Genomic DNA, 18254 nt, shown 5'->3' on the forward strand with positions numbered 1-18254 from the left:
CATCTCATACTTCTGAAGATTTGAGGGTGCTGCCTGTTCCATACCCCCCCTACTCCTCATCTAGCCTTTTAGGGGTACAAACAATAGTAATTGGGGCCTAGTGTGGTTGTGTACGTGTGATATACATACACTTTTTTTGGATCATATTTTCTATTCCGCTATTTAATCAAAAACCTTTGGGGATCAGTTAAATTGGGGGATAGTCTGTGTTGGTACGTGTGAGAGAGATCCACCTTTCCAAGTTGTTGGGGTTCATCTCATACTTCTGAAGGTTTGAGGGTGCTGCCTGTTCCATACTCCCCCTACTCCTAGCCTTTTAGGGGTACAAACAATAGTAATTGGGGCCTAGTGTGGTTGTGTACGTGTGATATACATACACTTTTTTTGGATCATATTTTCTATTCCGCTATTTAATCAAAAACCTTTGGGGATCAGTTAAATTGGGGGATAGTCTGTGTTGGTACGTGTGAGAGAGATCCACCTTTCCAAGTTGTTGGGGTTCATCTCATACTTCTGAAGGTTTGAGGGTCCCCCCTGTTCCATACCCCCCCTACTCCTCATCTAGCCTTTTAGGGGTACAAACAATAGTAATTGGGGCCTAGTGTGGTTGTGTACGTGTGATATACATACACTTTTTTTGGATCATATTTTCTATTCCGCTATTTAATCAAAAACCTTTGGGGATCAGTTAAATTGGGGGATAGTCTGTGTTGGTACGTGTGAGAGAGATCCACCTTTCCAAGTTGTTGGGGTTCATCTCATACTTCTGAAGGTTTGAGGGTGCTGCCTGTTCCATACTCCCCCTACTCCTAGCCTTTTAGGGGTACAAACAATAGTAATTGGGGCCTAGTGTGGTTGTGTACGTGTGATATACATACACTTTTTTTGGATCATATTTTCTATTCCGCTATTTAATCAAAAACCTTTGGGGATCAGTTAAATTGGGGGATAGTCTGTGTTGGTACGTGTGAGAGAGATCCACCTTTCCAAGTTGTTGGGGTTCATCTCATACTTCTGAAGGTTTGAGGGTGCTGCCTGTTCCATACTCCCCCTACTCCTCATCTAGCCTTTTAGGGGTACAAACAATAGTAATTGGGGCCCAGTGTGGTTGTGTACGTGTGATATACATACACTTTTTTTGGATCATATTTTCTATTCCGCTATTTAATCAAAAACCTTTGGGGATCAGTTAAATTGGGGGATAGTCTGTGTTGGTACGTGTGAGAGAGATCCACCTTTCCAAGTTGTTGGGGTTCATCTCATACTTCTGAAGGTTTGAGGGTGCTGCCTGTTCCATACCCCCCCTACTCCTCATCTAGCCTTTTAGGGGTACAAACAATAGTAATTGGGGCCTAGTGTGGTTGTGTACGTGTGATATACATACACTTTTTTTGGATCATATTTTCTATTCCGCTATTTAATGAAAAACCTTTGGGGATCAGTTAAATTGGGGGATAGTCTGTGTTGGTACGTGTGAGAGAGATCCACCTTTCCAAGTTGTTGGGGTTCATCTCATACTTCTGAAGGTTTGAGGGTGCTGCCTGTTCCATACTCCCCCTACTCCTCATCTAGCCTTTTAGGGGTACAAACAATAGTAATTGGGGCCTAGTGTGGTTGTGTACGTGTGATATACATACACTTTTTTTGGATCATATTTTCTATTCCGCTATTTAATCAAAAACCTTTGGGGATCAGTTAAATTGGGGGATAGTCTGTGTTGGTACGTGTGAGAGAGATCCACCTTTCCAAGTTGTTGGGGTTCATCTCATACTTCTGAAGGTTTGAGGGTGCTGCCTGTTCCATACTCCCCCTACTCCTAGCCTTTTAGGGGTACAAACAATAGTAATTGGGGCCTAGTGTGGTTGTGTACGTGTGATATACATACACTTTTTTTGGATCATATTTTCTATTCCGCTATTTAATCAAAAACCTTTGGGGATCAGTTAAATTGGGGGATAGTCTGTGTTGGTACGTGTGAGAGAGATCCACCTTTCCAAGTTGTTGGGGTTCATCTCATACTTCTGAAGGTTTGAGGGTGCTGCCTGTTCCATACCCCCCCTACTCCTCATCTAGCCTTTTAGGGGTACAAACAATAGTAATTGGGGCCTAGTGTGGTTGTGTACGTGTGATATACATACACTTTTTTTGGATCATATTTTCTATTCCGCTATTTAATCAAAAACCTTTGGGGATCAGTTAAATTGGGGGATAGTCTGTGTTGGTACGTGTGAGAGAGATCCACCTTTCCAAGTTGTTGGGGTTCATCTCATACTTCTGAAGGTTTGAGGGTGCTGCCTGTTCCATACTCCCCCTACTCCTCATCTAGCCTTTTAGGGGTACAAACAATAGTAATTGGGGCCTAGTGTGGTTGTGTACGTGTGATATACATACACTTTTTTTGGATCATATTTTCTATTCCGCTATTTAATCAAAAACCTTTGGGGATCAGTTAAATTGGGGGATAGTCTGTGTTGGTACGTGTGAGAGAGATCCACCTTTCCAAGTTGTTGGGGTTCATCTCATACTTCTGAAGGTTTGAGGGTGCTGCCTGTTCCATACCCCCCCTACTCCTCATCTAGCCTTTTAGGGGTACAAACAATAGTAATTGGGGCCTAGTGTGGTTGTGTACGTGTGATATACATACACTTTTTTTGGATCATATTTTCTATTCCGCTATTTAATCAAAAACCTTTGGGGATCAGTTAAATTGGGGGATAGTCTGTGTTGGTACGTGTGAGAGAGATCCACCTTTCCAAGTTTTTGGGGTTCATCTCATACTTCTGAAGATTTGAGGGTGCTGCCTGTTCCATACCCCCCCTACTCCTCATCTAGCCTTTTAGGGGTACAAACAATAGTAATTGGGGCCTAGTGTGGTTGTGTACGTGTGATATACATACACTTTTTTTGGATCATATTTTCTATTCCGCTATTTAATCAAAAACCTTTGGGGATCAGTTAAATTGGGGGATAGTCTGTGTTGGTACGTGTGAGAGAGATCCACCTTTCCAAGTTTTTGGGGTTCATCTCATACTTCTGAAGATTTGAGGGTGCTGCCTGTTCCATACCCCCCCTACTCCTCATCTAGCCTTTTAGGGGTACAAACAATAGTAATTGGGGCCTAGTGTGGTTGTGTACGTGTGATATACATACACTTTTTTTGGATCATATTTTCTATTCCGCTATTTAATCAAAAACCTTTGGGGATCAGTTAAATTGGGGGATAGTCTGTGTTGGTACGTGTGAGAGAGATCCACCTTTCCAAGTTGTTGGGGTTCATCTCATACTTCTGAAGGTTTGAGGGTGCTGCCTGTTCCATACTCCCCCTACTCCTAGCCTTTTAGGGGTACAAACAATAGTAATTGGGGCCTAGTGTGGTTGTGTACGTGTGATATACATACACTTTTTTTGGATCATATTTTCTATTCCGCTATTTAATCAAAAACCTTTGGGGATCAGTTAAATTGGGGGATAGTCTGTGTTGGTACGTGTGAGAGAGATCCACCTTTCCAAGTTGTTGGGGTTCATCTCATACTTCTGAAGGTTTGAGGGTGCTGCCTGTTCCATACCCCCCCTACTCCTCATCTAGCCTTTTAGGGGTACAAACAATAGTAATTGGGGCCTAGTGTGGTTGTGTACGTGTGATATACATACACTTTTTTTGGATCATATTTTCTATTCCGCTATTTAATCAAAAACCTTTGGGGATCAGTTAAATTGGGGGATAGTCTGTGTTGGTACGTGTGAGAGAGATCCACCTTTCCAAGTTGTTGGGGTTCATCTCATACTTCTGAAGGTTTGAGGGTGCTGCCTGTTCCATACTCCCCCTACTCCTCATCTAGCCTTTTAGGGGTACAAACAATAGTAATTGGGGCCCAGTGTGGTTGTGTACGTGTGATATACATACACTTTTTTTGGATCATATTTTCTATTCCGCTATTTAATTTAACTGGGCCTCCATGCGAGACCTGTGTGCCTTGTTGCGCTGTTTTGAGTACTCCACCAACATGGCCAGTGGCAATGACGCCGTTCTCAGCTTAACTATCCCACTTCTATGCCTCCTTGAAAAAACAATTCGGGCGATGATGGAAGAGGATGTGGCACAGGATGAGGAGGAGGAGGAGGATGAAGAGGTAACATTTCCAAGGCTTTCAGGGCAGTCATTCGCAAGGGGCTCCGAGGGTGGGTTCCTGCACACGCAAACGCCAGGGACGCAATTGTCCAGCAGGGGCACAGTTCTGGAGGATGAGGAGGATGAGGAGGAGGAGGAGCTGGAGGAGGAGATGGAACCATGTTCACAGCAGGGTGGCACCCAGGCCAGCTCATGGCCATCACTGGTGCGTGGCTGGGGGGATACAGAGGACACGGACGATACACCTCCCACAGAGGACAGCCTTTCGTTGCCTCTGGGCAGCCTGGCACACATGAGCGATTACATGCTGCAGTGTCTCCACAACGACCGCCGAGTTGCCCACATTCTAACTTGTGCTGATTACTGGGTGGCCACGCTGCTGGATCCCCGTTACAAGGACAACGTACCGTCCTTAATTCACTCACTGGAGCGCGATCGCAAGATGCGCGAGTACAAGCGCACGCTGGTAGACGCCATGCTGCTGGCATTCCCATCTGACAGCGGGGCCACAGTGGAAGCACAAGGCAGAGGAGGAGGAGGAGGAGGTCGCCAACGCAACCAGGGCACCGCCAGCACCTCAGAAGGCAGGGTTAGCATGGCCGAAATGTGGAAAAGCTTTGTCAGCACGCCACAACAAACAGCAGCACCAGCAGCTCAGATGGAACGTCTTAGCAGGAGGCAGCATTTTACCAACATGGTGGAGCAGTATGTGTGCACACGCCTACATGTAGTGAATGACGGGTCTGCCCCCTTCAACTTCTGGGTCTCCAAATTGGGCACATGGCCTGAGCTTGCCCTTTACGCCTTGGAGGTGCTGGCATGCCCTGCAGCCAGTGTATTATCTGAACGGGTATTTAGCACGGCTGGGGGCGTTATAACAGACAAGCGCAGCCGCCTGTCCAGAGACAATGTGGACAAGCTCACGTTCATTAAAATGAACCAGGCATGGATCCCACGGGACTTTTCCGTACCTTATGCAGAATAGCAATGGATACCGACCTTACCCACCCATTGTTCCATTTTTGCTCTTTCTCACTCTTTTGGGGTGTACCCTCATTTAAAATTTTTGAAAAGAAGCAGTGTTGGCTACCTCGTCCTCCTCCTCAGGGCCAGATTAATGTAGGGGCTATTGGAGCTGCAGCTCCAGGCCCCTACCTTTTATATAGGCCCCGGGTTGGCCATATTCACTGTTACCGCTCTTCTGTCACTTGTAAACACAGAAGTCTGGCTTCTATGCTCGCTTCCCCAGGCAGCACCCTCAGAACCTCCCCACACAGCGTGAAGGCCGGACAAGGAGGGACAGTTGGCGATGCATGGATGTGTTTATGGGCTTCAGAGACAGCATCCCATGTTGAATTAGGCATGCATGGCTGCACCCTTCCTCCTCTGGGTGCATGGCAAGGCACGGCCCTTAAGGCCCTTCAAAATCCTCAGCACCAAGCCCATGATGCTGTTAATCCGGCCCTGGTCCTCCTCCACCGCCGCTTCCACCTACACCGCCCATAGGTGTGCGCAGCCTATTGCATTAAGGTGTGCACCCCAAAGTTGAAATACACATGCATGTGTTTGCCAGCAGGGAGAGTAATGTATCGGGGCCATGTACCTGTAGGCAAGGAGAAATAGAGCAGAGCAGGTCCCAGGGAGATCTTTCCCATCTCCTCACTGGCAATGCTATGTGCCCTAGGTGATTAGGGTGTGCCCAGGCACACCCAGCACACCCTGTGCGCACGCCTATGTCACCGCCACATCCACCACCACCTCAACCTCCCTCCTACTCCATATGGGCCTCGTCCTTCAGAGATGAAGAAGAACATTGTTTTATTTTTCTGTTTTTTTTTGTTGTTTTAAGTTATTTCCCTATCCACATTTGTTTGCAGAGCACTTGCCATGCTCTTAATTACGTTTTGCTGCCATTTGCAGCACTCTAGCCCTTTCCTTTGGTGTTTTAGAGCCATTTTAGTGCCTTAAAGTTCGGGTCCCCATTGACTTCAATGGGGTTCGGTGTCCGGGAAAAGTTCGGTAAAAGTCCGGGACACGGACCCGGACTTTTTTTTAAAGTTCGGCCGAACCCGTCGAACACGGACATCTAGGTGTCCGCTCAACCCTAATGGTGAGTATTTTGCAGCCCTCGTTTGTTTTGGAAAATGAAGAAAGAAATTGATTTTTTTTTCAATTTTTAAAACTTTGTGACAAAAAGTGAGATCTGCAAAATACTCAACATGCCTCTCAGCAAATAGCTCAGGGTGTCTACTTTCCGAAAAGGGGTAATTTAAGGGGACAGGGGGTTGTGCTGTCTTGGCATTTCCTGGCCGCTGAAACTGTGATAGGTAGTGTGGAGTGAAATCAACAATTTACGCCCCTTAGAAAGATTAAAGGCGGTGATTGGTTTTCGGGGTCCTGTACGTGGTTAAACTGTCAAAAAGTCTCACAGATGTGGTATCTCCATACTCAGGAGAAGCAGCAGAATGTATTTCAGGGTGTCATTTCACATATACCTATGGCATGTGTCAACAATATATACTTTAAGTAACAACTTTGTGTAAAAAAAAAAAAAAGTTGTAATTTTCCCAAAACTTGTGGCAAAATATAAAATACTCTATGGACTCAACATGCCTCCCAGCAAATAGCTTACGGCATTTACCTTCCGAAAAGGTGTAATTTGTGGGGTGGGGGGGGGGGTTGTGCTATCTTGGCATTACATGGCCTCCAAAACTGTGATAAGGAGGAAAATCAACAATTTACGCCCTTAGAAAGCCTGAAGTCAGTAATTGGTTTTCGGGGTCCTGCACGCGGCTAGACTGCCAAAAAGTCTTACACATCGGGTATTTTGGGGTGGGTTTTTTACTGCCCTGCCATTTTAGCACTTCAAGAAATGAGGCAGTCAGAAAGTAAAAGCTGCAAAAATTCCAGTATATACACCATAGTTTGTAGACACCATAACTTTTGTGCAAACCAATAAATATACGTTTATTGAGGTTTTTTTTTTTTTTATCAAAGACATGTAGCTAAATACATTTTGGCCTAAATGTATGACAAAACTCGAGTTTATTGAATATTTTTTTATAAGAAAAAAAAGAAAAATGTATTGTCTTCTCAAAATTTTTGGTCTTTTTTTGTTCATATCGCAAAAAATAAAAAGCGCAGAGGTGATCAAATACCGCAAAAATAAAGCTCTATTTGTGGGAAAAAAGAAGACACAAATTTTGTTTAGGTACAACATTGCATGACTGTGCCATTGCCAGTTAAAGTCACACAGTGCCAAATTGCAAAAAATGGGCTGGTAAAGCCTTCAGGTTCAGAAGTGGTTCCATTTATAACGGAAAATTGTTATCAAATACTTACCGTAATTTTCCTTTCCTGATGGACTCCATGGCAGCTTACGTGTGGGTTAGTCCCGCCTCCTCCTACCTCATAGGACCCTACTCCCATATTTTTTACTCCGTGCCAGAGGCCGTGTTCCATAAATAGCCTACTCCAGCAGATGGGAGGGGACTCCAGCTGCCATGGAGTCCATCAGGAAAGGAAAATTACGGTAAGTATTTGATAACAATTTTCCGTTTTCCTGACAGACTCCATGGCAGCTTACGTGTGGGAAATAACTAGCCAAACACACAAGGGTGGGAAACTGCTGGCCAAAAGAAATTTAATTTGCACCATCAACAGACAGTACTTGCAAACCAAAGTTAACAGAAGACAATGAAGCTGGCTCAATACAATAATGAGTCATGAAAGTGTTAATGGAAGACCATGATGCCGCCTTGCATATTACTTCAGGGGCCACATGACAAGAAGCCGCCCAGGATGTGGACACCCCTCTTGTCGAATGCGCGGTCACCGCTTCTGGAGGAGCCAAGCCCTTAGCCTTATATGCCCATTGGATGGTCTGAACAATCCATGCCGCTATGGATCTTGAAGAGGCCCGCAAGCCCTTGTTCTTTCCGTGGAGGAGAACAAATAGATAATCTGAACGCCTGAAGGAAGCTGTTGCATCCAGGTACAGTTTCAGAATTGCACCCACATCTAATGGATGTGTATTCGGATCATCTGACGATTAGAATGTTGGAAGGACAATCTCCTGGTTCTCGTGGAAAACAGAGACCACCTTGGGGTGTGATCCCAACATGGGGATAAGAACCACACGATCTGGGAAGAAGGTCAGGAATGGTTCTTTGCAACCCAGAGAACTAATCTCGGAGACTCTTTTAGCCGAGGTGACGGCAACCAAGAAGGCCAATATCAGAGACAGATCTTTAATGGAGAGTTGCTCTGTGTGACTTCTTATGACGTCAGAAAGGAAGTTCAAGACGAGTGGAAGATCCCATTTAGGGAACCTTGGCTTCCTCTGTGGCCTGAGTCTGGAAGCTCCCCGAAAGAATTGACGAACAAGGGGATGAGACGCCCAAGAAGTTCCTGTGAAGGCCGAAATAGCAGAAACTTGCACACGTAGTGAGCTAACGGATAATGGTAGGTCCAGTCCCGACTGCAGGAAACCAAGAATATGCTGGATATTCAGGTCATTGCATGACCCCCCTTTCTTGGTAACAAAATCCATGAACTTGGACCAGATCCTATCGTAGACCTTGTTATTGCCCGCTCTTCTGGCACTTAAGAGAGTAGAAATTGCCCCACTCGGGCAACCTAACGCCTCCAGCCTTTCCCTCTCAAAAACCATGCCTTCAGGTGCAGATGAGCCGGGCATGGGTGTAGAGTTGCTCCCTGGGACAGAAGGTCCGGCCTGATGGGTAGAGGAACTGGATCCCGAAAACTGAGGAGCATCAGCAGTGGAAACCATGGCCTGTTCGGCCAGTATGGGGCTATTGTTAGCACTTCCACATCTTCCATCCTGAGTCTCGCCAGGAACCGGAGAATGACAGGAACTGGGGGAAAGGCATATGCCCTGTGGAATCTCCAATGGTCTGTCAGAGCATGTGTCCCAAAGGCTTGGGGACAACGGAACCTCACATAATACTTCGGAAGCTTGTGATTGCATGGAGATGCAAATATATCCACTTCTGGGTGAAATTCCAGAGAAGTGAGCCACTGGAAGACATCGTTGTGAAGGCTCCATTCGTTGTTGTCCAAGCGGACTCTTGAGAGGAAGTCCGCTTGAACATTCTGTACCCCTGGAAGAAACACTGCAGTGAGGTTGACCAGGTGTTTCTGGGCCCAATATAAAATTGGATCTACCTCCTTCAACAGGGAGTGCCTCCTTGTCGCTTCACATAGGAGACCGCGGTCGTATTGTCCATCCTCAGGATCACAGAAGTCCCTTCTATTAGGTGACGGAATGCTTTCAGAGCGCAGAACGCGGCTCGCAATTCTAGAGTATTTGACACTACCCTGTGAGCTTGGAAATCCCAGCTGCCCTGGGCTATCTCTGTCTGACAGAGGGCACCCCATCCGGTGTTGCTGGCATCTGTGGTAACTGTGATCCAAGAGATGGGCATGATGGAATGGCAATTGAGGAGATTTTTGCTCTGCAGCCACCATGGAAGGCTCTCCCGCATTGATGATGTTATGCGAATGAGGTGATTTTGATCTCCTGGACGCCACTGATGGAGAAAGCCCACTTGGAAAGGCCGCATTTTCCACTGTGCCCACTTCACCATTGGAGTCGTGGCTACCATGGTCCCAACCAATCTTAGACACTGAGATGCTCGAAGGTGAGTGGCCGTCATAGCTAGGCGTACCCTGTCCCTGACTACCGGGATCTTCTCGAGGGGCAAAGAAATTGTGCCTCGACTTGTGTCGAACTGAGCTCCCAGAAATATTAACGACTGGGTAGGCTCCAGATGGCTCTTCTCCATGTTCAGTAACCAGCCGAACTCGCGAAGAGTGGCTATTACCTGAGACCTGTGTACCAGAAGTTGTTCTCGGTCTTGTGACAGCAGGAGCAGGTCGTCCAGATAATGGTGTAGACGGACGCCTTTGGTCCTGATCAAAGCCACCACTGCTAGTAAGACCTTTGAGAATACCCGCGGCGATGTAGTAAGCCCAAACGGGAGACAGACAAACTGTAGATGATTCTGATCTACTGCGAATCGTAGGAACTTCTGGTAATCTGCTGCCACTGGCACATGGAAATAGGCGTCCTTGAGGTCGATTGACACAAGCCAGTCTGCCGGTTGTATTGCTTGACGGATGGTGAATAGCGTCTCCATCTTGAATTTCTCCTTCTTGATAAAAGAGTTCAGGTGCGTGAGGTCTATGACCGGTCTCCAAGCACCGCTCTTTTTCTGAACCAAGAAGAGAGGGGAGTATAGACCCTGGAACTTCTCGTTGGTTGGAACTGGAACCACTGCGCCTTGAGCCACCAACAGATCTACGTAAGACAGAAGGCCTTGTCTTTTCTCTTCTGACTGTGGCAATAAGGTTGGAATGAACCTCAGTCTGGGCGGACTGCAGAATTTCCAGGAATGGCCTGTTGATACTGTCTTGACGACCCAGAAGTCGTTTATCGAGGTTGCCCAGACGTGTTGGAAGCATAGTAGCCGAGCCCCGACTTGCTCCGCCTGGGCAGGCACAACGTCAAAAAGACTTTGTGGCCTCCCGACCACCAGAAGACCCTCCTCTGGGTGCTTTCTGTCCTGAAGGCTGCGGTCTTCTCCAGTTCTTTTGGAATTGACGGCCAGGCTTATATATGCGAGCATCCCTTGATCGATCAGCCCCTTGCCTGGGCTGAGACCTCTTCTGGTCCAGCAAGCGCCTATCCTGGGGAAGGAACCGCGACTTACCACCTGTGGCATGGGAAACGGCGCTTTCTAACTTTTTGCTGAATAGGGGGGACCCCTCAAATGGAATTTGGCACCAGGCCTGTTTTGACGCAGGATCGGCCAACCAAGGACGTAACCAAAGAGCCCGTTTTGCAGTAACCGATGAAAGCATTACCCGTGCCGCAAGACGGACCATGTCTAGGGAGGCCTCCCCCAAAAAAGCCGCCGCCAGCCTCAGCTCATGTATTGGCGAATTTCTTGCGACTTCTTCCGACACGCTTCTGAGTGTTGTGTCCACACTGTCTGTCCACACCTCCATTGCTTTAGAAAGGGCTGCGAGAGCCAATGCTGGCTTGCATGCCATTCCTGCTGACACAGATGCGCTTGAGGTCTGAATCAATGCGTCTCTCAAGGCCATCCTTAAAGGTCACTGTGTCTTCAAGCGGAAGGGTGACATGACGCACCAGACGCATCAGTGCTGCATCCACCAGAGGTGCAGATTCCAGGTGTTTAACCTCTTCCGTTTTAAACAGGTACATTTTGTTCACTTTGGAGAGTAGAGAGTTTTTTCTCTCTGTGCAGCCCCATTCGTCTGTAAGGATTTCGCCGACCTCCCCTAACAGGGGAAAGAAAGGGCGTTCCTTCTAGAGGTGCTTAAAATACCTCTTCTGTTTAGAGGGTGACTCTACCGGCTCATCCCACTTCAGGGCTTCCTTCACAGCTTTGACCAAGGAGGGAACCATGGCAAAGTCAAAACCCGCACCAGGGTCGTCTGCTTCAAGCTCACCCTCAGAGTAGTCAGATGAGGAGTGGCTGTGCTGGGAAGGCCCAGGGATATCAATATTTTCACCAGCCGGAGTACTCGCCATCCTGGGGGAGGAAGTTCCAGCACGAGCAGGATCCAAGTTTTTTAAGGACTCCATAACTACTCGCCTGACCAGCGACTCCATCTGCTGGTTGCTGTCTTCCCTTTTGTTTGCAGCATGTGCAAAACAGGGCTCACAGAGCGACTTTCCATCAGGATCTTTTGTCAGAGTGGTGGTGTCCTGAAGTAGCTCCAGACTCTTCACCATGTCGCCCATAGGACGACCGATGATGATTGATGATGAATGCCGCGTTTGCGACCTGGGAGGATCTTTATCTTCACGGGCTGAGTGACGTCTTTCAGACCTAGAAGGGCTTTAGGAAAGAAAATAAAGACTCAACAGAACAGCAGAAAAAAAAAAAAACCCAAACATTACAGGGAGAGGAATAAAACCAATCTTACCTGTAATGTAAGGGCTGTCCACCAGGGGGCGGTGAGACATCCATATCACTTTAGGAAACTGCAAGAGATTATGAATGAGTGACATGCAGAAAGCAGGCAGGAAGCCTATTCAGCATAATCACAGCCATCTCTCACCTTTAAAGATTCCTGCAGAGCACGGGGAAGCCGCTGGAAACACTGCTGAACAAACCCACAGATAGCTGAAACTAACAGCTATTTGAATTTGCTACTGGAATGATGTCACCGCCCCCATCCCCCCCACCTGTGCAAACCAAGCCTCGATTCAGATCGAGCCTGGAAGGCACCGCCCCCCCACCTGTGTGAACCAAGCCTCGATTCAGATCGAGCCTGGAAGACACCAGGAAGCAGTGGAGTGGAGGGGAAGGACGTGGAATGGAACGCCATGCATCCCACAGCCAAACTAGAACCCAGGGAGAGATAAGTAACAAACAACAGGAGAATATACAAAAACAAACTGCTGCCATAGAATGTAAAGCAGGATACATCACCACTTCCACGACCAGGCCCTGGACCATACGGACACCGCGGCTGCACACATGATGGGGCGTATTAATGGGCCTCCCGCTAATAGCTGGGATGATTGGCCAAATGTCGCTTTGCCTGCCATTGGCCAGGTTTGTAAGCTCTTCCGGCAACTGACTCCACGCCCGTGTCCTACCCCGCTAATAGCTAGGGCGTGCTGGACATGAAGGGGACACCACTCGATCCAACGTGCAGACCGCCAGGCCTGAATCGGGAATCTTCATGAGGTAAGATTTGACTATAATCCTTTCAGGAGGAGGACAAAAAAGGAACACGGCCTCTGGCACGGAGTAAAAATTTAGGGGAGTAGGGTCCTATGAGGTAGGAGGAGGCGGGACTAACCCACACGTAAGCTGCCATGGAGTCTGTCAGGAAATCATTTTTTTCACACAGATAGAGATTTATTTTGGTGGTATTTGATCACCACTGGGTTTTTAATTTTTTTTTGCTATATATAAACAAAAAAACAAAAATGTTGAAACACATATGTTTTTCTTAGTTTCTGGTATAAAATTTTGCAAACAAATATTTTTTTATTCATAAATTTAGTCTGCTACATTTCATTGGTAAAAACAAAATAACCTGAATTATTGTATATTATTTAGTCTGTGTGAATCTTATAGAGTCTACAAATTATGACATATGTATTTGAAAGTTGATCAATCCTGATGTGCTGATGGCCTATCTAATTTCTTGAGGCCCTACCCCCCCTACCCCCCCCCCCCCCAAATGACCACTTTTTGGAAAGTAGACAGGCATGGCAAGTTTTTTGTGGAAAATGCAGAAATTAAATAAAATGTGAATTTTTTCCCACAATTGTGTTTAACATACTGTTACCAGTGCAGTACAGCATCATCATATGGCTGGTGTGGTGGTGATCAGGGATACTGACTGGTGACAGTATGTAATAAATATTTTTTTTTTTTACATGCATTCATCATTAGAGGCATTGTACTACTCCTTGGGGGGGGGTTATTGGGGATTTGTTTCACTGTTATTGCTTATAATAGTGATGATCACTGTTATAAGCTATTGTTTTAACAGTCAGAGTGCCAGGTACCATGTGATAGCTGTGGGCCACTCACAGCATCACAATAGCAAGCAAGCTTTCATGAATTGAAAATATTCATGACTGTTTTGTTTACATGTAATCTCTATGATTGGTCATGGCAATCACATAATACCACTGCTGTCTACAGTGGCTGGGTACCAAGTGCCATGATCAGCTGTGTCCACTGGACACAGCGGTCATGGGATCACACTGCTGCATGCCCCAGGGGGCGTGCTAGTGCACATGGGCACTGTGATATACCAGTACATTGCAGTGCCTGAAGCTGACACCTGCTTGCAATAAAAGTACTGTAGGTGGTTGGCAAGTGGTTAAAAAGAAAACAGTAGTGGGTTTTGGTTTTCATGTACTATGTACAATATAATCTAATTTGGTATAATTTTTAATTATGTGTATAAAATTTTCATCTAACAATAAGTATGCATGTAGTAAATATAAAATAAATATCTTACATTCCCCTTGCTATATTACAGACATGCATAAAAATTCTATTTGTTTCATATTTGCATATAGCCTTTTTTTATACACATAAAATTGTCAATTTTATTTATTTTGATAAATAGATTTTAATATAAAACCGTGAAGTTATTGTATCAGTTCTAAGTTACTCTGTGTTGACAATTACCTAATTTGGAAGAAAGAAGTCTCTGAATTTGCTTTCATTTTTAAAAACTTTCATTCTTTTTATGTAGTACCTCTGTAGCCTTGCATTGTGTTTGTATTGTTCAGATAAAAGTACTGTGACGGGCTTCTATAAATTGTAACCAGGTGCAGCTCCAAATTAAGAATTGCTCTGCTGGAAAGAGAACTTTCTAATTAAAATCCACAAAATGAGCCATAAATTAAAAACCCTAAGGCTGCACAAAAACATAAGCAAATACATATCCAGTAAGGGATTTTTATATAGAACAAGAGAATGTAATACATTTTCACTTCTTAATATAAGATTAAGTTCAAACTCAATATTTGAAACAAGATAAAAAAAGTAATAAAAAGAAACACACTGAAATTATATTTGAAACAAGTGTTGTTTTTTGTACATACAAAGTGAAACCACTAAAATAATTAAAGTCTAGATTTTTTTTAAATCTTAAAAAGACAAAATTTCCAGATAATAGATTTTTTTTACCTTACTGAAACGATTGCAGTATTACAGATTGTTCACACTACATGGAGATACAAAAGTATTTATATTAAGTGTTGTTCTTGCCAAATATTCACTGGGTAATTCACCTAGTGAATATGTAGACAAGTCAAATTCAGTGGGATTCACCCATCAGTTCCTGCTGTCATTCATCATATTTATTGTGCAGGCAGCTGACGCATTTTAGCAAATGTTAAGTCAAAATATTAATTATATAATATTAACTATAAATTGAATATTAAAAGTACAGTAGAGATTTTATTCTATTTCTGGGTAATCTTAGGGGGAATTTTTGGGTAAACCTTGTTGACAAAGGAAATGTCTTTTAATTTATTTGCCATCATTTCCATAGTGCTGAAACTGTGCTATTACACAGTTGCAGTGTTGGTAGGGTAGATGTAACTTTTTTAAATAAAAAAAAAAAAATGGCATAGCCAGCACACCAGGCATCCTGGTTGGTATCCCCATAGCAAGCAAGCTGTGTGTGTGTACCCTCCTGCTATGTTAATACCAGCCTTTATTTTTTTCAGAATTGGGAAGGTGTTTTGAGATGGCTTCCACAAAAAAAAGGGGTCCCCCTTCCAAAGCAATGGTGTCCTGATGCTAGAAATGAGTAGGCTTATGTCCAACCTACCTGCTCCTCATGGACAGCAGGTAAGTGATTGCCCCCTCACTGAAGAACTAGTTTTAAATATCTGTTGTGCATATTTAACAGTTGCTCACTAATGATACCTGTCTTTTGTAAAGATTTTGGAAGGAAGTTTGACCAAGCCTAACCCCCCCCCTTCAAAGTCACTGTACAATGGATAAACAGCCCTTTTGTTCTCAGGACAAATGGTGTTGGCTTGGGGGGATGGTATATTCCTTAATCACAAGTCTAAATGACTGCTCAAGGCTGCAAGTCTGCAGTCTCAAACGGAACATCTATGAAGCAAGAAGCTAAACCTGACTTCCCTGAGCCATGTGCTTTGGAATGAGACTCCATGGCTACAAACTTCTTTAGTTAAGTATATCTCCTTTATTCCCTGACTTCCCTGAGCCATGTGCTTTGGAATGAGACTCCATGGCTACAAACTTCTTTAGTTAAGTATATCTCCTTTATCTTTATCTGTATCTGCTAGTCTTGTATTATGCTCCTAAATATTGTAATAGTTTTGTATGTACAGATTGTTTTTGCATAGTAAAGCACATTTACACACCGCAAAGGTCTAAGTTTCCTTGGTTGTACCGCAAAGTAACCGCACTAGAAACGCACGCAAAACATTTGGGGGCTTCGTCCGCGATTTGCGCTATAAATTCAACTGAAACAGACCTGTTTGTTTTCTGTGGGGTTGTGTAGCTTGTGCTAGGTAAAAAATGCTGCGTAAGCTGTTTAGGAAAAGCGAGGCTGCAGAGGTTTCTGGTGTCCAGAAGGAAATGTGCAGTTTACCTATCTGGGCCAGAGACAATGAGTGGGAGTCTATTGCTAAAGTATTTGCAAAGTATGCTTCTCCTTTGAATAAGACTTGGGGTGGTAAAATCTCAGATCATTTTGTAGATTTTAGCCTTAAGGGGTTGGATTTAAGTAAAGCAGAGAAGAGGACAGTTTCCACAGTGGGCTGGTATTTTCTTCATGCTCTCTATACAGAATCACAGAGAAGGGAGAAGGCAGAGGCAGAAGTTAAGTTATTGAAAGACCAGCTAGAAGTTGCTTCAGAGTGTGTGCGTTCAACTGCTAGTAGGGCTGATGATTTGCAAGAGCGGTGTGCAGCCCTCATGACCAAATCAATTAATGCCTTAAGGAAAAGAAAGGGACGTAGGCCGCCGTCATGACGTGGCCGCCGTCATGACGTCTTCGGAAGCGGACGTCGGTCTCTCACTTGTGCGTGACAGGAGGATCCGGCGGCACGCAGAGAGAGTCGAGGCTGCATTCGCTATAAGATAAGATGGCCGGGCTTCCTCGCAGGATCGTTAAGGAAACCCAGCGCTTAATGGCAGAACCAGTTCCTGGAATAAAAGCTGAACCAGATGACAGCAACGCACGGTATTTCCATGTTGTAATTGCAGGTCCACAGGATTCACCATTTGAAGGAGGAACATTTAAACTTGAACTATTCCTTCCTGAAGAGTACCCAATGGCAGCTCCTAAAGTACGTTTCATGACCAAAATCTATCATCCGAATGTAGACAAGTTGGGAAGAATATGTCTAGATATATTGAAAGATAAATGGTCTCCGGCTCTGCAGATCCGTACAGTGCTTCTATCAATTCAGGCTTTGTTAAGCGCACCCAATCCAGACGATCCATTAGCAAACGATGTAGCTGAGCAGTGGAAGACAAATGAAGCCCAAGCTATAGAGACAGCCAGAGCATGGACTAGGCTATACGCCACGAATAACGTTTAAACTCCTCTTGCTCTTCAAGTGTGCATCACTTCTTCTGTTCTGCCAAGATTTCTTCCTTATATTTTTTGTTTGCGTTCAATGGACACAGTCTTAAAAAGAAAAAAATAAAGAAAAATACAGAATTTAAAAAAAAAAAAAAAGCCCAGACATGGTCAGTCTTTGGTGATTAAGTGCACAATAGCAGATCTCATGTCTTGTCCCAGTTCACTGTTGTAGCGCATGAGCAGAGGCAGTAGATTATCATCAGCATGTTCCTTAAAGTTTAAGAGGTGGCAAGACCTCAAACTTTCCATTTTAGCATCATAATTTCAGTGTGAGCACTGTGAATGGAAATAGTCTAGGGTTGTTGCAGTATCCTACTTTTTTTTTTTTTTTTTTTTTTTTCTTCCCCTTTTAACAAATGGATACCTCCTTTTTATTAATATTGTTTGAAAAAGGCTAACTTGTCTGTAGTATGTTGGCCCCCTAGCTCGCTTCTGTAGACAGACAAGCTTGCCCGAAGACACACACAAAAGTTGTGAATCCAGTGTGACCCCTATTAAATTATAACTAACTTCTCTTTTTGAGTGTTAAACCATCCAAAGCTTGTGACCATTTTGTATGGCTTGTCTTGGAAATCTGTAAATCTTATGTTTTAGTAAAATATTTTTTTTGTTATTCTAAAAAAAAAAAAAAAAAAAAAAAAAAAAAAAAAAAGAAAGGGACGTAAACCTGTTAGTAAAGCCAGGGTACGTGCCATTGTCACATCCCAAAACTGGGATTGTGAGGATGTCTCCTCCAATGATAGTGAGGATGAGGAGATAGAATTTGATGTTTCTGATGATGATCATCCAATGGGAAAGAAAAAGTGTGCCAGACCTCTCATTACTAAGCATAGGAAAAGGCAACATGATAGAGAGGATATGGCAGATGGGGAGGTGCATTATCGCAACCCCAGAGATGTTGAATTTGAAGAAGTCAGGGAGTTTACACAAACTGAACTCCATGAGCTGGCAAAACAATACA

The 18254-nt window shown here is 44.6% G+C and overlaps 1 protein-coding gene across 1 annotated transcript; it reads left to right on the plus strand.

Moving 5' to 3' along the window:
* Nucleotides 1-16701: 16701 nt before the first annotated feature.
* On the plus strand, nucleotides 16702-17413 carry LOC309556666 (ubiquitin-conjugating enzyme E2 N). The gene has a single exon (XM_082259122.1). The coding sequence runs from the start codon at nucleotides 16791-16793 to the stop codon at nucleotides 17247-17249; it is 459 nt and encodes a 152-aa protein (XP_082115248.1). The 5' UTR covers nucleotides 16702-16790; the 3' UTR covers nucleotides 17250-17413.
* The last annotated feature ends 841 nt before the right edge of the window (nucleotides 17414-18254 follow it).

The sequence above is a fragment of the Pelophylax lessonae genome, assembly GCF_965119305.1.
Source record: "Pelophylax lessonae genome assembly, chromosome: 5".
In the NCBI taxonomy this organism is placed as follows: Eukaryota; Metazoa; Chordata; class Amphibia; order Anura; family Ranidae; genus Pelophylax; species Pelophylax lessonae.